The 21,366-nt window shown below is 37.2% G+C and overlaps 1 protein-coding gene across 2 annotated transcripts in view; it reads right to left on the bottom strand.

Moving 5' to 3' along the window:
- Positions 1 to 19,306, bottom strand: part of Actl6a (actin like 6A) — a 32,783-nt gene extending 13,477 nt beyond the window's left edge. The window contains exons 1-5 of one of the 2 annotated variants that reach the window (XM_046466847.2): positions 19,125 to 19,306; positions 3,905 to 3,981; positions 3,487 to 3,661; positions 998 to 1,098; positions 72 to 169 (exon numbers count right to left, since the gene is read on the bottom strand). In XM_046466847.2, coding sequence (XP_046322803.1) covers positions 72 to 169; positions 998 to 1,098; positions 3,487 to 3,661; positions 3,905 to 3,981; positions 19,125 to 19,149 — 476 coding nt within the window. In that variant the 5' untranslated portion in view covers positions 19,150 to 19,306. Of the gene's footprint in view, positions 1 to 71; positions 170 to 997; positions 1,099 to 3,486; positions 3,662 to 3,904; positions 3,982 to 18,867; positions 18,943 to 19,124 lie in introns of those variants that run through there. The other variant, XM_046466848.2, reaches the window with a different exon arrangement.
- Between the last annotated feature and the right edge of the window lie 2,060 nt (positions 19,307 to 21,366).

Below are 21,366 nucleotides of genomic sequence, written 5' to 3'. Positions count from 1 at the left end.
ATCTTCTGATGTTATTGAGTAACATCACATATATTCTAGAGAAAAGATGAGTATTATTTTTTTAAGGATACGCTGTCAAAACTGCAGTTTTGCAAAGGAAGAATGCAGGGATGTTGTAGTGTTCAAACATTAGTTCTGTCAGTTTCTCTCTCTTTGCTCTAGTATTCCACTTGAAAAAAAAATCCAAGTTATTTATTGTTTAAGAATTAAAATATTGCTGTATCTCAAGCTATAAAATAGCACTATATATTTTTTTAAAATAGCCCTATATTAACAAGATGTGAAACATTAAAAACAATAAAACAGTATATATAAATAATCTTGCATAATGTCTCCTTGCAATATTTATTCATTTGTAAATATATTAAGTTCAATAAATACAACAGATGTTACAATTTATTATTTAATAGGTAAAAGTGTCAATTGTTATGAATTCTAGAAATTATACTTATTCAAAATATGAATTTTAAACCATAAAATTCTCCCACTTAAGCGTGGTCTCATAAAATAAACCAGAAGTCAGAAACAATAATGATGTTGAAAATCTGTAATCATTATGTGCACCCCTGGGACATTTTGTCTATGTATCAACTGTATTCATGACAGACTTCAGTCTAGAAATTTCTAGCCTTCATTCATCATTGGACCTCTCTCTCAGAGATTTAAATATAAAAGTAGATATATAGTGTCCTAGGGATAAAAGGGATGATTCACAAATCAAAATGGGAAGGGAAATCAAATGTTTAACAAATCCCTAAAAAAACAAATAACCACAAGAACCCATTGAGACATTTTAAAAAACTCTCTGAATATTTTATTCATCAAAATAATAAGTTATAACTGTATTTAAAAATTAATCTCATTTTCCTTAATTTTGAAATTCAAAATATGAATTTCTATGCCTCTTTAAAGAAAAAGGAAATAATTTTCAAATAAATAGAAAACTAAAGAGGAGAAAAGCAACTAAAGAAACTAGGAAAAGAAAGTCTTTGCTCACCGGTGCTTCTGACATAAGAACAGGATGCAGGCTGGCTTCTGATTTGACATGCATTTTATAGGTATGATCCAAAATAGCCTGGAAACTATCCCAGTCTTCGACTAGAATATAAAATTAATAGCTTGATACAATGCTTAAAGATGAATACTGCATCCTTAGACTGTCTCTATAACTTACCAAGTAATACTTTATAAATATACAGACTGACTTATTTTGTAGACCAACTTCATAACTTTATAAAGAGCCCATCTTTGTTTTTTAGACATGACGTATAACCTTTTTTGATCCCTCCAACACTCAGATCTGTTGCAATATAATTATCTAGTAGACTTACAATATCAAATAAATATTATCAGTAAGTTCTTATCGGTCTATGATCAAAATGATCAAAATACAAAATAACCGAATGATCTGGACCCAACACTTAAAAAGCTTATGATCTATTTGGATAAAGAAGATTAAAAGATGTTTTAAAAATCTGAAGAATGACATTATGTCCTCAATTTGGAATCTACTTAAACATTCCACTAAAACTCCTCACATATGTCATTAATGACCTTGTAGGCAATTCCAGTTGTGCTACAGCTCAAGAAGAAATGTCATTACATCATACTGAATGTTACAATATACTTTCACCAGGACTGGTTGTGTTGAGTCAATGAACTTAAATTGATAGCTTTAACTTCTCTCTCCCCTTCTTAGTGAAAACCATAATGTCACACCTGGGAATGCTGAGAATCACTGAACTTTTATGCTTCCATAATCTTTTTCTTCTCTTAACTTTCTTAATTTTTTCTTAATTCTCTGTCTCTTTGAATTGTCCTTCATATTTATCTCATTGGTTAATTACAGGATAAGTTTTTACTAAGTACTCAATCTTCAACTTTCTTCTTATATTCCAAATTTTTTCTGGGTAATACAATGTAACTCATATCTTGAAACCTTTCTTATAAACTTTTATTCACCTGCTTAATGAATTATTACCTGAAAGTCATAAACACTTTGAACTCTATGAATTCATTTACTTGCTATGCAGAAGAGTTAACATAGCCAGCAGGGTCCTTAGCTGATGTCTGGGAACTTGACTGGTAAATAGTTGCCTACATAGATACAAAACTTTCCCCATGTAAAGAGTAGCTCATTGTGCCTAAACTGCTTACATAAACAACGTTTTATGCTGAATATCTGCTTTTCTTCTGGGAGTTAAATTTTGGTACATGCTAATCAGAAGATACCTACATGACCAGTCCAAAATAAAAACTCCTAGAAGATAGTATGAGTATTATTACTTGTTGCTTAGGATTAAGCAAATCCTGTGTGACTTCACTCGGAGAAGATTCTTGGAAGCTTGCACCTAGTTTCCTCTAGACTTCAGTCCCTGCTCCCCTTCCCTTTGTTGATTTCATTTTGCATCTTTTTGGAATAATAAATCTTAGATTTAAATACAACTGCATGCTGAGTCCTATGAATCCTTCTGGTGAATAAACAATCTAAAAATGATTTTGCCTTTTAAGACCACAAAACTTTCTCCCTCTTTTCTATTCCTATCTCAGTGCATGGTAACATTCATATCTTCAGTAACCTCATCTTCAGTTAACATTCATCTTCAGTAACCTCAACCAAAAATCCAGGACAATTTTATTCCTTTTTATCTTATCCTTTTATCCCTTCAGTCACTTAGTACTATCCGGATTATACTTAATCCTGGATATCCTAAAATTCACTTCAAGATCTCCACCATCAGTGTTACAGCTTAAACCCTTTTCACTTCTCATCAGACTCTTACCTCTCCTAACAAACTTGAAGCTAGTATTTATGTCCCTTTAATCTAGCCTGCCTATTGTTAAAGCAATTTTTCCAACTGGCAAATAAGAGCACATCACATCTCTGAGTAAATTCCTATGAGACTATCCTTCAGTTAGTATGTAATAAGCTCCTTAGGGTGATTTCCAATTGCTGTCTACCTTTCCTCCTATTGACTCTAACTCACACAATGTTGTAGCCATACTTAATTATGTGACGTTTCAAAACATGTCAGTTTCTTTCACAAATCCATCCCTTTACACATACTAGTCCCTCTGCTTTACCCAGCCTTGTCACTTAAGCAAATTCTTATTCACTGATCAAGACTCAGGACAAAAATAACTTCCTTTGAGAAAATTATCACTGATGCCCAATGATAGAATTAAACACCTCCTCTCTAATCCCATAGCTTAGAGAGGGATTATATAGTACTTACACACCTATATAGTACTTACTTGACAGAAAACCATATTTGTATGTATACATCAATCTCTCTCTCCTACCTAGAGTTTTTTAAAGAAAAGGAATATTTTCTATGCATCTTTGTATACACAGAGCCTGTAACATTGCAGAATAAATAAAAAACACACATAGTTTATATCAAATTATAAGCAGCTACTGCTTTATATCTAATATGTATAAATGCACACTTTTAAAAAATCAAATCCATAAGAAAAATATCATACCCATTCCATTTTTTAGTGGTGAAATGGCCTCCATGTTTTCTCTTGGAACACGCAGGGCATTAGTATCTATGTAGTAGGTGGGACCTCCTTGTTTACCTTTATCACCATCTATTTCCATCAATGTGCTTCCATCATCTCTTTCTACCACCATACCAATAGCTGTAGGAAAATCCACCTGCAAGAGTCAAAAAGATTACATAAGCTTTCATGTGCTTTTATTAAGGAATCTCCAAAAATGCCATGTTTGTTTTTTTAATGTGTGTGTGTGTGTGTGTGTGTGTGTATAAAAAACCCAGTGCCTCACCTGTTCTAGGCAAGCACTCTACCAGCCCCTCTACATTTGTTTTTAATCAGAAATTCTGCATGAAATTAATTTTATGTAAACAGCTCTTACAAATCCAACCAATTCTAACATTACCTTGGGACAGTCCTCACCAGCATAACCAGCTCTCACAGTATAGGATCCAATGTCAAAAACAAGGGCTCCAACTTCATCTGAAAAGATTAAGATTAAACATAATTAATATTAACAAATTTTAAGTAGCATATGAAATTAAAGGTGTACCTAATATTAGACTGTATGTAAAAACTACATAAAATTAATTACATACATATTATTACTAGTTTGATCCTAGTAGATTCATTGAATTAAAATATAAAAACTTTTACACTATGCATAAATAGAGGTTCAATCAGGAAAGAGATGGTACACTAAAATTGGGTAATGTGAGTTTACTTACAGAGACTATTTATAAATACATACCCATGGTATAGAAGGACAACTAGAAGGGACTGTATAGTACCCTAGGACTAATGAATTAGCTGCCACCTTGAAACTGAAGAAGGAGGAACTGTTATCAGAACCTGGAGAAAGTTGTGTGGGAAAAGCTACCTGACAGACGCTATCGTGACCTTTTAGCTAAGGGATGTGGTCAGCTATGGCTGACTCAGAGAAGACTGAACCAGACTAAGAAACATGCCAACCTCCCCACAACCCCATCAACCACAGTGATCCTATAATTTATCAGTCAAATTTGGACACTTCTAAATGTGAAGGGGAGCCCTTTCAATAATAATACCAAGATAAGAAGCCCAGCACAAGAAGTATGGTTACCCTGCTATTGGGCTAAATTCAAACAAAAGCCAGAGGCCAAGAAACCTACTGAGACAGTCCACAAAGGCAAAGAGAGGGTAGAAATAGGTGGAAAATGGACTTGGTAGGGCAAAGGAAAGATACCCATTACTCTTTTTTTTTTTAAGTTGTTATTTTGTGGATTTATTTATTTTTTTCCTTTAATTTTTATTGTTGGTTGTTCAAAACATTACATAGTTCTTGACATATCATATTTCACACTTTGATTCAAGTGGGTTATGAACTCCCATTTTTACCCCATATACAGATTGCAGCATCACATCGGTTACACATCCACTGTTTTACATATTGCTATACTAGTGTCTGTTGTATTCTGCTGCCTTTCGTATCCTCTACTATCCCCCATCCCCTCCCCTCCCATCTTCTCTCTCTACCCCATCTACTGTAATTCATTTCTCCCCCTTGTTTTTTTTCCCTTTCCCCTCACTTCCTCTTGTATGTAATTTTGTATAACCATGAGGGTCTCCTTCCATTTCCATGCAATTTCCCTTCTCTTTCCTTTTCCCTCCCACCTCTCACCCCTGTTTAATGTTACTCTTCTTCTCATTCTCTTCCTCCCAACTCTGTTCTTAGTTACTCTCCTTATATCAAAGAAAACATTTGGCATTTGTTTTTTAGGGATTGGCTAGCTTCACTTAGCATAATCTGTTCTAATGCCATCCATTTCCCTGTAAATTCTATGATTTTGTCATTTTTTAATGCAGAGTAATACTCCATTGTGTATAAATGCCACATTTTTTTTATCCATTCGTCTATTGAAGGACATCTAGGTTGGTTCCACAGTCTTGCTATTGTGAATTGTGCTGCTATGAACATCGATGTAGCAGTGTCCCTGTAGCATGCTCTTTTTAGGTCTTTAGGGAATAGACCAAGAAGGGGAATAGCTGGGTCAAATGGTGGTTCCATTCCCAGCTTTCCAAGAAATCTCCATACTGCTTTCCAAATTGGCTGTACCAATTTGCAGTCCCACCAGCAATGTACAAGAGTACCCTTTTCCCAACATCCTCGCCAGCACTTGTTGTTGTTTGACTTCATAATGGCTGCCAATCTTACTGGAGTGAGATGGTATCTTAGGGTGGTTTTGATTTGCATTTCTCTGACTGCTAGAGATGGTGAGCATTTTTTCATGTACTTGTTGATTGATTGTATGTCCTCCTCTGAGAAGTGTCTGTTCAGGTCTTGGCCCATTTGTTGATTGGGTTATTTGTTTTCTTATTGTTTAATTTTTTGAGTTCTTTGTATACTCTGGATATTAGGGCTCTATCTAAAGTGTGAGGAGTAAAAATTTGTTCCCAGGATGTAGGCTCCCTATTTACCTCTCTTATTGTTTCTTTTGCTGAGAAAAAACTTTTTAGTTTGAGTAAGTCCCATTTGTTGATTCTAATTATTAACTCTTGTGCTATGGGTGTCCTATTGAGGAATTTGGAGCCCGACCCCACAGTATGTAGATCGTAGCCAACTTTTTCTTGTATCAGATGCCGTGTCTCTGATTTGATATCAAGCTCCTTGATCCATTTTGAGTTAACTTTTGTGCATGGCGAGAGAAAGGGATTCAGTTTCATTTTGTTGCATATGGATTTCCAGTTTTCCCAGCACCATTTGTTGAAGATGCTATCCTTCCTCCATTGCATGCTTTTAGCCCCTTTATCAAATATAAGATAGTTGTAGTTTTGTGGATTGGTTTCTGTGTCCTCTATTCTGTACCATTGGTCCACCCACCTGTTTTGGTACCAGTACCATGCTGTTTTTGTTACTATTGCTCTGTAGTATAGTTTGAGGTCTGGTATCGCTATACCGCCTGATTCCCACTTCCTGCTTAGAGTTGTTTTTGCTATTCTGGGTCTTTTATTTTTCCATATGAATTTCATAATTGCTTTCTCTATTTCTACAAGAAATGCCGTTTGGATTTTGGTTGGCATTGCATTAAACCTATAGAGAACTTTTGGTAATATCGCCATTTTGATGATGTTAGTTCTGCCTATCCATGAACAGGGTATATTTTTCCATCTTCTAAGATCTTCTTCTATTTCTCTCTTTAGGGTTCTGTAGTTTTCATTGTATAAGTCTTTCACCTCTTTTGTTAGGTTGATTCCCAAGTATTTTTTTTTTTTTTGAGGATATTGTGAATGGAGTGGTTGTCCTCATTTCCATTTCAGAGGATTTGTCGCTGATATACAGGAATGCCTTTGATTTATGCGTGTTGATTTTATATCCTGCCACTTTGCTGAATTCATTTATTAGCTCTAATAGTTTCTTTGTAGACCCTTTTGGGTCTGTTAGATATAGTATCATATCATCCGCAAATAGTGATAATTTAAGTTCTTCTTTTCCTATTTTTATGCCTTTAATTTCTTTCGTCTGTCTAATTGCTCTGGCCAGTGTTTCGAGAACTATGTTGAACAGAAGTGGTGAGAGAGGGCATCCCTGTCTTGTTCCAGATTTTAGAGGGAATGCCTTCAATTTTTCTCCATTCAGAATGATGCTAGCCTGAGGTTTAGCATAGATTGCTTTTACAATTTTGAGGTATGTTCCTGTTATCCCTAGTTTTTCTAGAGTTTTGAACATAAAGGGATGCTGTACTTTGTCGAATGCTTTTTCCGCATCTATCGAGATGATCATATGGTTCTTATTTTTAAGTCTATTGATGTGGTGAATAACATTTATTGATTTCCGTATATTGAACCAGCCTTGCATCCCAGGGATGAATCCTACTTGATCATGGTGCACAATTTTTTTGATGTTTTTGTATCCGATTCGCCAGAATTTTATTGAGGATTTTTGCATCTAGGTTCATTAGAGATATTGGTCTGTAGTTTTCTTTCTTTGAAGTGTCTTTGTCTGGTTTAGGTATCAGGGTGATGTTGGCCTCGTAGAATGAATTTGGAAGTTCTCCCTCTTTTTCTTTTTCCTGAAATAGCTTGAAAAGTATTGGTATTAGTTCCTCTTTAAAGGTTTTGTAAAACTCTGCTGTATACCCATCCGGTCCTGGGCTTTTCTTAGTTGGTAGTCTTTTGATGGTTTCTTCTATTTCCTCAATTGATATTGGTCTGTTTAGGATGTCTATATCCTCCTGACTCAATCTGGGCAGATCATATGACTTAAGAAATTTACTGATGCCTTCACTATCTTCTATTTTATTGGAGTATAAGGATTCAAAATATTTTCTAATTATCTTCTGTATTTCTGAAGTGTCTGTTGTGATATTGCCTTTTTCATCCCGTATGCTAGTAATTTGAGTTCTCTCTCTTCTTCTCTTCGTTAGCATGGCTAAGGGTCTGTCGATTTTATTTATTTTTTCAAAGAACCAACTTTTAGTTTTGTCAATTTTTTCCATTGTTTCTTTTGTTTCGATTTCATTAATTTCAGCTCTGATTTTAATTATTTCTTGCCTTCTACTTCTTTTGCTGTTGTTTTGCTCTTCTTTTTCTAGGATTTTGAGATGAAGTATGAGATCATTTATTTGTTGGTTTTTTCTTTTTTTAAGGAATGAACTCCAAGCAATGAATTTTCCTCTTAGAACTGCTTTCAATGTGTCCCATAGATTCCGATATGTTGTGTCTGTGTTTTCATTTATCTCTAAGAATTTTTTAATTTCCTCCTTGATGTCTTCTATAACCCATTGATCATTTAGTAACCTATTGTTCATTCTCCAAGTGATGCATGATTTTTCCTTCCTTCTTGTATTGTTGATTTTCAGTTTCATTCCATTATGATCAGATAAGATGCATGGTATTATCTCTACTCCTTTATATTGTCTAAGAGTTGCCCTGTGACATAATATATGATCTATTTTTGAGAAGGATCCATGTGCTGCTGATAAAAAAGTGTAACTGCTTGATGTTGGGTGGTATATTCTATATATGTCAATTAAGTCTAGGTTATTAATTGTGTTATTGAGTTCTATAGTTTCCTCATTCAACTTTTGTTTGGAAGATCTGTCCAGTGGTGAGAGAGGTGTGTTGAAGTATGGTGGTCTATTAGACTCTTGAACTTGAGAAGAGTTTGTTTGATGAACATAGCTGCACCATTGTTTGGGGCATATATATTTATGATTGTTATGTCTTGTTGGTGTATGGTTCCCTTGAGCAGTATGTAGTGTCCCTCTTTATCCCTTTTGATTAACTTTGGCTTGAAATCTATTTTATTTGATATGAGTATGGACACGCCTGCTTGTTTCCGAAGTCCATATGAGTGATATGATTTTTCCCAACCTTTCACCTTCAGCCTATGTATGTCTTTTCCTATCAAATGCGTCTCCTGTAGGCAGCATATTGTTGGGTCTTGTTTTGTGATCCATTCTACTAGCCTGTGTCTCTTAATTGGTGAGTTTAAGCCATTAACATTTAGGGTTATTATTGAGATATGGGTTGTTCTTCCAGCCATATTTGTTTATTTCTGTTACTAAACATGGTTTGTTTTCCTCTTTGATTATTTTCCCCCCTTTACTGTCCTACTTCCCACTGTTGGTTTTCGTTGTTATTTTCCATTTCCTCTTCCTGTAATGTTTTGCCGAGGATGTTTTGAAGAGATGGTTTTCTAGCTGCAAATTCTTTTAACTTTTGTTTATCATGGAAGGTTTTAATTTCATCTTCCATCCTGAAGCTTAATTTCGCTGGATACACAATTCTTGGTTGGAACCCATTTTCTTTCAGTGTTTGAAATATGTTATTCCAGGATCTTCTAGCTTTCAGAGTCTGTGTTGAAAGATCAGCTGTTATCCTGATTGGTTTACCCCTAAATGTAATCTGCTTCCTTTCTCTTGTAGCTTTTAAAATTCTCTCCTTATTCTGTATGTTGGGCATCTTCATTATAATGTGTCTAGGTGTGGATCTCTTATGATTTTGCACATTCGGCGTCCTGTAGGCTTCTAGGATTTGGGATTCTGTCTCATTCTTCAAATCTGGGAAGTTTTCTCGTATTTTTTCATTGAATAGATTGCTCATTCCTTTGGTTTGGACCTCTATACTTCCTGTATCCCAATGACTCTTAAGTTTGGTCTCTTTATGTTATCCCATATTTCTTGGATGTTCTGCTCATGGTTTCTTAACAGTCTTGCTGAGATGTCTATGTTCTTTTCAAGTTGAAATACTTTGTCTTCATTGTCTGATGTTCTGTCTTCTAAGTGTTCTACTCTGCTGGTAGTATTCTCAATTGAGTTTTTAAGTTGGTTTATTGCTTCCTGCATTTCTAGGATTTCTGTTTGTTTGTTTTTTATAACCTCTATCTCCCTGTATAGTTGATCTTTTGCTTCTTGGATTTGTTTATGTAATTCATTGTCGAAGTGATCTTTCACTGTCTGATTTTGCTGTCTAATGTCTTCCTTGAGACTCCAGATCATCTGAAGCATGTATATCCTGAATTCTTTATCTGACATTCCATCTGCTGCAGCTATTACCTCTTCTAACGTTGAGTTGACCTGCATTGCTTGTGGTCCTTTCTTTCCTTGTCTTTTCATACTGTTCGTGTTTCTTTCTGCTTGGTGAAACTGTTGTGTTATTGAATTTTCCCCCTATATATTTATATCGCTCTCGTATAGTTGCAAAGTCTCCCTCGCAGGCACGGGCAGCGCCTCTGCCCCTCCTCCTATTGGGGCAATGTGCCTACCACGCCGGCGGGCCTCTGGGCCTGTTCTGTCGGTCGGTAGCAGGTCCGCCTACCTTGCAGGCACGGGCGGTGGCTCTGCCCCTCCGCGGGCCGCTGGGCCTGTTCTGTCGGTTGCAGGTCTGTCTACCTTGCAGGCGCAGGTGGCGGCTCTGCCCCTCCCCCAAACAGGGCGATGTGTCTACCACGCTGGCAGGTCGCTGGGCCTGTTCTGCCGGTGGGTCGCAGGTCCGCCTACCTTGCAGGCGCGGTTGGCAGCTCTGCCCCTCCGCGGGCCGCTGGGACTGTTCTGTCAGTGGGTCGCAGTTTCGCCTACCTTGCAGGCGCGGGGGAGCGGCCAGGGCCTGTCCTGCCGGTGGGTCGCAGGTCCGCCTACCTTGCAGGCGCGGGGGCGGCTCTGCCCCTCCTCGGGTTTCTGGGCCTGTTCTGCCTGTGGGTCGCAGGTCCGCCTCGATACCCATTACTCTTGAGTATCATCCTATCATATATTTAGACATATTATATTTCATGCGATTAGTGAAGAAACTTAGCGAAACCTCAAGCAAATTAGGGGCCCTGGAGAATAAGAGTTTAAAGTGTAAATTACACAGTCCAAGTAAAAATCATTAAAGTTTGCTTATTTCAGAGATTATTAAAGGTAAAGGTTAATGTTGAGGAACAAAGCTGGTAAAATCTTCCCCATAGTCAAATTAGTGAAAAGCCTCTAATTATACTTAAAAAAATACCTCACCCAAAACAGTAAGTCGGGGGTAGGGATATAGCTCAGTTGTTAGAGTGCTTGCCTCGCATGCAAAAGGCCCTGGGTTCAATCCCCAGCACCACCAAAAAAGTAAGTCACTTAAAACAAAGCTCTTTGTTTTTTTTCCAAGTGTGATTTTTCAAAAGATTTTGTCAATGTGTACAAATAATATTTATCATTATAAAACTGGCAAAATTATAATAAGTCTGATAAGATAATTTTATATGTACACATACAATTGCTCATATCCTCAAAAAATCCTCTCATGTCACAAAGAGACATGTTCAAAAATATTCACTACCTATGTGAACTTGAGCAATGACTAACCTCTCTGCCTCAGTCTCCTAATTTGTAACATACGTATAATCATTCCTATTTCATAAATGCTATAATCATGCATTAAATGCACTAATATACATAAGCACTTAAAACAGTACCTGACATTACAATAGGTATTAGCCACTTTATAATTATTATCATCATACTGCTTGCCATGGGAAAAGGCAAAAATAATTTAATGGTCTCTCAGTAGGGAAATAGCTATTCATAGAGTAAAATATTATACAGCAGTTAAAGTGGTCTATAGCTACATGTATCAACATGGACCCATCACTAAAGAACGCTTAGTATTTTTGTTGCTGCTGCTGTTTTACAATGTTGGGGTCAAAATCCAGGGCCTCACACATGGTAGGCAAGTGCTCTACCACTAAGCTATATACCTCCAACCCCAAAAGTGCTTAAGTTTTAAAACCTAGTTACAAATATACACATACACACACGTCATGATACCTTTTAATTTTACAAGTAGTAAAAGCATAAAAATATGCATGGGACTGGAAATGTTACATACCAATTTCAGTTCAGTAGCTAGCTAAAGGAGGGGGGAGTGGAAGATATAAAATCATTAACTGCTCATATAATTGAAAATTATTGGAAAGCACTGGAAGATATAGATTATGTATAGACACTTAAAGAGAAAGGCAAGACAATCCCAAACTTGACAGTGTGTGTTCATTTTGAGGAATCACAGCTATCGATTAGATGCCAAAACACTAGATGAGGAAGAGAAATGGTTTTATACAGTTCTGAAGATGATATAGAAGATGGAAAAGCTGCAGTGTCTCCATCTGACAAAACTAAAAATGACGATAATATTATGGATTCAATTTTTAAGTTCATGGAAAGGAATAAAATTAAAAGAAAGTGGGGTAAAGGAAATTCTTCTGAAAATGAATCTTTCTGGTTGGCAGAGCTCAATTAAGCTTTCCTTGTCTAGAGGAACAAAAACTAACCTCACCAGCCAGTCATCTGTAACAAATCTGCCTGGTTCTCCAGGATCACTTGGATCCCCAAGATCTCCAGGCTCTCCTGGATCTGTCCCTTAGAAGACATCTCAGGTGGCAGTTATTACCACAAAGAGAAGATACTGGGTGTGGTGTATTATCAAGATGAGGAGGGAGGAAAATGATGAGGATGAAGGAAGACAGGCTACCATTGTCAAAGAAAGTAAAATCTAAGTCATAAAAAATGGCAACTACCTATGATCAGTATCTGGTGACAAAACTAGTTCTCTACCCCTCTCTGATACTAAATCTACAACAAAGAACAGGGGTCTGTTCTAAATGATAGATACCTATCAGTCTTGCATACGTGACTTCTGTTCATCAGTCTAATTCAATGGAGCAGGATTAATGATAAATTTAGGGAAAAGACTTAAGCCTTTGAGCTCTCTAGCTTAGACTACACACTGCCCTTTTCTCAGGGAAAATGGAAACAAAAAGCCAACAGGATAGGGGTTTTGTAAATGGAACTACAGATTGACTGGTCAGCCACTACAATAAGACCATGCCCTCTTGGATCATGTTTGAAAGAAGAATGGGCCTTTCTGTGATAGTTCTTCTCTAAGAATTCTAACAATTTCTTTGTATAAAGAAATTTGCCTTTAAAGTCATACATTCTGAACATTTTAGTCAAGCTACAACAGGTTTGGAAAAAGTCTCTGGGGAAGGGGAAAATACAAAGTTTCCTCTTTTTTTTTTTTAATACCTTTATTTATTTATTTTTTATGTGGCGCTGAGGATCAAACCCAGTGCCTTGCACGTGCTAGGTGAGCGCTCAACCACTGAGCCACAACCCTAGCCCCCAAAATTTCCTTTTTAGTCTGTTCCCTTTACTCTTTAAACTGAAGATTTTTTTCCCTCTAAATTGGGGATCTGTACCCACTTAAGATTGAGTGGAATTCTAGATGTGATCATTTGTGTCATAACTTTAATTTTGTTTTTGACTTTTTTCCCCTCTCCTGAGTGTTTTCTTAGCCACAGCATATATAAATTTGGGACCATTAAATTTTTTTGATGTAATATAACCTATCTGTATTACATCACAGTTCTTAATTTGTTTAGAGTTTTATGAAAGATGGTATAGTTTTTATTAACAAAAGCAAAGTAATCTTTCAATTATGTGCATACAAAAGCAATACTGTTTTGTGACAAAATATTTAATATTAAAATTTATATCAGCAACTGTTTTGAGATTTCAGTGAAATTTAAATCTTGGTTTTATTACATCTAAAGACATGAAGTTAGGATTTCAAAGAGATTCTGAAATTCCTTATCTTGAGGAAATGATGGTATATTCAATCAAAATTGAGTGATTTTAAAATGACATTACTGACTTCTGAATAAAAAAAAAAAAAAGGAGAACCTATATATCAACATCTTATTTCTTAAAATATCTGAGGCAAGTGTAAAAAATAACACATACATATTTGATTCAGTACTAAGTATAAAAGTATCACATAAATACACATCTATAATTTTTATTTCTTGATATGTTTTAAATATTTCAAAAAATTTAATTAAAATAAAAATCAATTATTACTTTATAAATATTCATAGCTGAGAGATGTGAACTTTTGCAAAATGATTCCATTTTTATTTAAATAAAACAAAAAGGCACTTATTTTAATTTCTAATTTGAAAGAAAGTTATTACATTAGTTACATTTCCCAAAGTAAGAAACCCTTCTCTATAAAATTCTGTTTCAAATTATTGGTAACCTCATGTTAGAAGACCCTCCCCTAAATTTACCCCCTCCTAGCTAATCTATTCCACTCCTATGGCTTCAACTTCTACTTAAATATGAATAATCCTAATCTCCATCTTTCTCTCAAATTCTAACTACTCCCTAAACTTCTTACTGTACATCAACATCAATCTGCCACCACCAGCATATCTAAAGCAATATCTCCTTTTCTCCATCTAGCTTAACTTATTCTCAGCATCATCCCACAGCCAGTATCCCCAGTACTCAGAGGCAAAACTTGAGAGTTGTTGTAAACACCTTCATCTTTCAAGTTTTGCCAAATATTTGTGCAAATATATCTCACAGTCCCTCCTCTTTAATATCATTGCCACTGCCTTCAATCAATCTCTTACCTCAATAGGAAGCTACAATTTTGTATGGGAATTATGTTTCCATCTTTTCACCTTCTCAATTTCCACCCTTGAACTGCTGCACTGTGACATTTCAAAATTGTAACTGATCATTTTGTTACATTAGTTCTTCAATGAAAATAAAAGGACACATCATTCAGTGGTTTCTCAGCACTTACATGATAAAATTTGAATCATTCTACCCTCACTTCTTACCTCAGACACTAGTATTACTGAATTATATGTTGTCTCCTAAACACACCATGCATTCTCATTCAGCTAATCTTAACATGTATTCTCGGTCTACTCCTCCTCCATCATTCCCATTACCACTCTTGTAAATTCCTCTGCTCCCTTACACTGAGTTAATGACTTGTCTGTGCTACTTTTGTACTTTCTATATACTGTCATTAATTGAAAATACCTCATTGAATTAGTTATCATTTCTCATCAATATAAGATGCCCATTATTTCAAGTATCACTAAGGAAAAAACATACTGCCAACTAAACAATACCACTTCATTGACACTGACACATTCCAACTTCAGCTATATAAGTATAAAAAAAAAGGACAACCAAGAATTTATGAAATATGTACAGTAAATATCTGTTTACTTAATTGACCCATCTATAAGACTGAGCTTCTTGAAGGCAGAGCCTGCAACTGACATAAAGGAAACACTCAAAATAATTTGTGTGAGATGAAAAATCTAATGTATCAATATTCCTGACTTAGTTAGTTTGGTAAATTAGATATATGCAATTTTAATTTGAGTAGTAAATTCTGTTCATTTTCCTTTTTGAGAATGGGCGATATGTCTAATTCCTGAAACTTATTTTGTTATGAGGGTATAGTTCAGTGGTGGAGCCCTTGCCTAACGTGTGAGGCTCTGGTTTAATACCCAGCACTGAAAAAGGACCAACACCAATGAACCCATTGGAGGAATGGTAAAGGGAGACCAGAGGCTTAATATCCATCATAGAGGCCTGGAGGTTTAAAAATCTAGGATGCAATCTCCAAAGGATAAAAATCCTCAAGGGTTGAATTCCTTTTCTTTAAAAATGTTTATTTTCATATTTTGAGAATTTTGTGCTTTTTCCTCAGAATAAATGCTTCCAAGTTTATGGGTGATGTGATTTCCGGGGAAACATGAAGAAATAATGTGAGTTTTGACTGGTTCTTAAAACATTCCATTGCAATCTGAAGGCTAATGACTTTAGGAGGAGGTAGCAAGTTTTAATTTTTGTTTAAACCAGGGTGTTCCCAGGATTCGGGACCAACTTATACGGACAATGATTTTGAGAAATATTTAAGGTTAAAGATTCATGAAGAAGGGGCTGGGGATGTGGCTCAAGTGGTAGCGCACTCGCCTGGCATGCATGCGGCCCAGGTTCGATCCTCAGCACCACATACAAACAAAGATGTTGTGTCCGCCGAAAACTAAAAAATAAATATTAAAATTCTCTTTCTCTCTCTCTCTTAAAAAAAAAAAAAGATTCATGAAGAAAAAGGTTATAAAAAATGATGAAACTAAAACTGATGAAAGTTAGGCTAGTAGTATACCTGTTTATTTTTATCATGTGAAGGAGTTCGAAGAAGAGAAGAAGTACCATGAAAGATGGCTGCAAGAGTAGGACCAGAAACCAGTTACAAATTATCAGTCACAAGTAATCAGTAGAAGAAAACAGGCATAAATTTAAAAAATTTAAACTACAAATGTCTTTTTAAATAAGCAATCAGGTTAAAAATACAGTTTAAGTTAATTACTCAAAATTCAAGTGGAAGGTTTAGATGTTTTTCACAGTAAACTTTGGAAAATGACTCATAAATATTATACCTACAATGGTAGCTCAAACACAAATCAAACTTATGAGTTTTAAATACTATACACACAAAACAGTCTTTCAGATATATTTCTCTATATAAACCAGTAAGAAGCAGGAAGTTAATTCTCAATACTTAAACCATACATGATGATGCTGTAGTTATGGACATGAAAAATTACTTACAAAGAAGAAATTAAGTAAGTTTCTTTCTTTTATTTTTTTTAATTTTCCCAAATTTTTATTTTTTGACATCAAGTCCATTTATCTTGGCAAAAGACAAAAAAAAAAAAAAAATGCTAACAAGAAATGTTAAAAGAAGGCAGGCTGGGGTTGGGATGTAGCTCAGTGGCAAAACATCTGCCTCACATCCCCAAAGTCCTGGGTTTGACCTCCAGTTCCAAAAAAGACAAAAATAAATAGATAGATAGATAAAAGACCCCCCCCCAAAAAAAAAAACAAAAACAAAAAAACAGAAGGAAGGCTGATAAGAAGAACTAGAATAATCATAGTTTTGTTTTCCTTTATGAGAAGTCATTCCATTGTGTTGAAATTTCTCTAAAACAAGAAATATTTCCCAAAGTAAAGTTTAAAACACAGTTCATAATTCTAGGACAAAGATTCATCTAACCAGGTTCTGACTAATAGTAGTAAACATGCAAGGAAACATGTTGGTGAACTTGGTGGGTAGCAGGCAATGCTAATGTTCCTCAAATGTAGAAACAGATTTTTAGAAACATTCCACCAACTGAGAAACCTTCATTCTTAAGGCATAGCACAAATTTACATTATGGCCCTCAACATGGAGCAGTGGCTGGGAAAGGTCATGCCAAGTCATGGGTAACCTTTATGTTTTTCTGAGGCATGCCCCATTCCTTCTTGCTCTCTCCAACACTGATGGAGGACTGAACTTGGCTTATCTCCTTGAAGTCCCATGACAGGACTGCCTCTCTGTTAATAATTTTCTCTGGTCTCTTCCTGGGTCATCTGGTTGGCCATGGGAGGGAATCAGTACAGAGATGGAAGTAGGCCTGATTTACCCTTCCTGACCTCACCTTCAGTATCCTTCAAAGCACTTGGCCAAGTCACATGGGAGTATGTAACTTTTTTTTTTTGAGAGTCTAATAATTTCTTTTTTTATTTAATTTTTTATATATGACAGCGGAATGCATTCCAAGTAACTTTCTTTTAAGAACGGAAAAGGTTTTACTGAGATGCCTTTTCTTCATCCCAGGATCTTTGTTCCCAACTTAGAAAGAAGTTATGTAATTTCTTCAAAAACAGGAGATAGCAGTACCAATTCATACAACTGTAATTAATTAAATGAATTAATGTATTATTAAATGCAATGCTTATAAAGTCTTTAGAATGGTTCTTGGCCTACAGTATGCACTCAATAAATGTTATCTACTGGCATTACTATTATTCCTTTTTAACTTAGTCACAAACACTGCCTTGCAAGAAATAATGGATAGTTTCCAGCTCTTTGGATCAGTAAGCATGAAAGTCATAATACAGTCAATCAGTTCTACAAGGCAAAAGCAAGATCCAGTTTTTCTTTAGGATTGCACCTTTAGACTGGAAAGAGGTAAATCATGAACATCTGCTGGGCCTTCTCAAAAGTAAAAAATGGGAAACTACCCACACTAAGCAACCAAAAGGAAAGACATAACAGGGAGGAAGGAGGTGAGGGTCAGCTTTACCACATCGGAAGAGATGCTGCAATTATCCACCCAAAACTATTCTTTATAACCTTATTTTTGTTATTCCTTACGTGTAAAATGCCATCCTCTTCAGAAACAGCATCCTTATTAGAAACTGTAACAACCGCAAAACTTTCGCTTTGTAGAGTAGGTCTCTAACTCACTGAACACCATCCAAAACATATACATTAGTGCTTCCTAGCACTTGGGGATCTTGCAAAAAATAGAAGCTCTAAATCAGTGGATTTAAAGTGAAGGTTTAAATTCTACGTTTCTAAAGGGTTTGCAAGTGATGCTAACTAACACTTCTGGTCCACAAACCACACACGAGTGGCAATGGTAGCATCATCTCATTTAACCTTCTCAAACACCCCAAGGGATAGAAATTATTCCACAAATGAGCCAGAAGTTGGAGAAAGGTTATTAAAAACTGTCCAAGCCCAAGCTAAAACAGGCTGGAACTACAATCCAGGACCGCAATTCGCAGGCGTGGTCATCTGCTACATCACAGCCTATCCAAAGACCGTGAAAGACCAGGCGCCTAAGGCCCAGGTCAACTTTCTGGTCATCCTTAAATTACATGTGTTCCAAATTAATCGCAAACAGTCCCGCCACAAGTAACGTCGCAGTCAACAAATAAGCAGGAGTTACTGAAAGGTGTGAGGCCGCGCGAGCGCAGGACGCAGACCACGGGAGGACGCATCTTCCAATCAGTTCCGCCCTCGCGCCGGCTTTGCAGTCTATGGGACGTTGCGGAAACCCTAGGTCCACGCTAGCAAGCTACCAGGACCTCCCAAGTTTAAACACACGCGCGCACGCACGCACAAACACACAACCCGACAGCGGCGTTCTGCAGACCCTCGGGGAGAAGTGACCCTGGATGCCGGTCATTCAACCGGGAAGCCCCTCGGGGACGGAGCGCACACCTCCAAAATCCCGCTCCTCCTCGGTGTCCTGAGACAGACAGGAGTCGAGGGAGCAGCGACTCCCCGGCGCCCGAGGTGCCGGTTGTGCCCGTAGGCTCGGGGGCGGGCAGAGCGCGGGGCGGGGATGGGGCGGGGAGGCCGGGGTCCCGAGAGGGGGAGACCGGAAGGGACCGCCGTGGAGGGGAGGACGAGCGGTGGTGGTCACAAACCCCACACGCGGAAAAGGCGCGCTCTTTCGTCTAAACGCGCTCACTCACCTCCCCCATACACGCCACCGCTCATGGCTGCTGTCGGCGCGACTCCTAGGCTAAAGGCTACCGGGCGAAGTGACTGCAGCGGCCGCAACTGCTGGTCTAGAGGAGCGGTAACCCCCGACCCCCTGAACTTCCACCGCCACCCCCCTCAGGCAACAAAGCGGCGTCCACACACCCTGGAGCGCAGCCACACTTGCTGGTTCCTGGAACCAGCCAATCATGAGGGGTCCGGTCTGCCCTCCAGCCAATAAGCATACATCTCTGCAGCATCCCCGCCGCGGCGCAGCAAGTTTAGCCACTCGAAGACAGCCTGGGGGCGGAGAAAGGGGAAAGCGACGGAAGCAGAGAAGGAGTTGGGTTGCGGAACTGGAGGGGGCGGGGCTCAGTGGTGGGCGGGAAAGTGGGGTGGAGAAAACTGGAGGGAGGAGGAGGAGGGAGGTTGGAGTTAAGTATCGGGAATAGGAAAGTCTGGGCACGCAGGAGCGATGGGAAATCTGGAAATAGGGAGATAGTGTCCCCACGTAGCGATTCCTGGTCATGGATTATGATGGTTGTGGATTAAAAGTAGGGGTACTGAGCTACATCCCAGCCCTTTTTAAATTTTTTGTTTTGGAACAGGGTCTAGCTTAATTGCTGAGGGTCCCAGCTGGGGCTGACCTCAGCCTCCCCAGTAGCTGGGATTAGGAGCATGCACTAGGCGCCTGGCCAGAATTTTTTTTAAATTTATTTTTTATAATTGTAGATGGACATCATGACTTTGTTTAGTTTTTTTTTTTTTAATTTTTATTTATTTATTTATTTTACATGAACTGTCTTCTTTTTATTATTATTAGCATTACAATTCTTAACACACCTTTATACCACAGTTTATCATATCTCTGTATACAAGATATGTTGACACCAAATTCACATCTTCATACATGAATTTTGTACAAGGATGAGTGTCTCCTTCCACCATCCATGCAATTCCCCTTCTCCCTCCCTTTCCCTTTATTTGTTTAGTTTTTTATGCGGTGCTAAGGATAGAACCCAGTGCCTCACACATGCTAGGTACTCGCTCTGCCACTGAGCTATAGGCCCAGCCCCGAAAAATTTTTTTTACCAGAAAAGTATTTTAAACTTTTATGTTTGGAAAACAAAAATATGCTCCACTTTGAGGATCCTATGAATTTTAAATAATTATTAATAATTAAAAGAAGAAAAAGATGGTACATTATCTCAACTAAATTTAGGTAGTATTTTAAAAATTATCTTAAGAAGTACCTCAATTTCTTTTATCAGGTGAAATATGTATCAAACAAGTTATTCTATCCTCTTTAAAAGAAGAACCCAATGCTTAATACATCTGAAATCTGTCTACTATTCTTGGTATTCTTTTTCTACCACCCCAGTCCAGAACAGTGTCTTTTCTCCCCTAGATTACTGCAGCAATTTGTCTCTCTGCTGTCCAACTCTACAAGCAGCTTGGTCTATAAAAATGCTCAAATCTAGTCATGTCACTGCAGTTCTCAAACCCTAAAGATTGTTGTATATCCTTGTAATTGATCGCAGTTTTTAAGTTAATATTTCTAGAGTCTAGCTATATATACTGTTAACCTTAGCATGTATTGAATAAAGCCCCGTGAATGACAGTGCTAGCAAGGAGGTAAAACATGGCAGTAGAATGGGGAACAAGGTTAGTAAGAAAATTATTTCCTACTCACTTGACTATGTAATCACAATATATCTGGTTATTTAGGAAATCTTCACTAGCCCAGTGAGATAATGCAGAGGTCAGCAACCTATATTTCCTGGGCCAATACCAACCTACCATCTATTTCAAGTGAACTAAGAATAATGATTCCAATTTTAAATGTTATAAAAATTTTAAGAATAATATTTCATTATGTGTGAAAATCATATGAAATTCACATTTCAGTAACCTTAAACTAGGTTTTATTAGGACATAGCCAAGCTTGCTCATTTATGACTGCTTTTGCTCTATGATGGTGGAGTTGAGTAGTCAACGGAGACCATGTGGTTCATTAAACTGGAGAACACATTTATTGTCAGACCTTTTAGAGTTTAATGACCCCTGAGCTGAGGCATGCAACATACCTAGCACAGTATGCCTGAGTACTATATATTAACCGTTGTCCCCATGATTAAGCCTCTCACTGTGGATGCATGTCACAACCCCAAAATATTTCTAATTTCTTATTGCTTTTATGATATGCTGACTAATAAAGCTGATGAGTAATAAAAT

The sequence above is a fragment of the Marmota monax genome, unplaced genomic scaffold (genome assembly GCF_021218885.2).
Source record: "Marmota monax isolate L192 unplaced genomic scaffold, Marmota_monax_Labrador192_F-V1.1 WCK01_AAM20220418_F8-fsc00074, whole genome shotgun sequence".
Lineage (NCBI taxonomy): Eukaryota > Metazoa > Chordata > Mammalia > Rodentia > Sciuridae > Marmota > Marmota monax.
The sequence above is the reverse complement of the archived record's forward strand: the minus strand, read 5'-3'. Positions and strand labels throughout refer to the sequence as shown.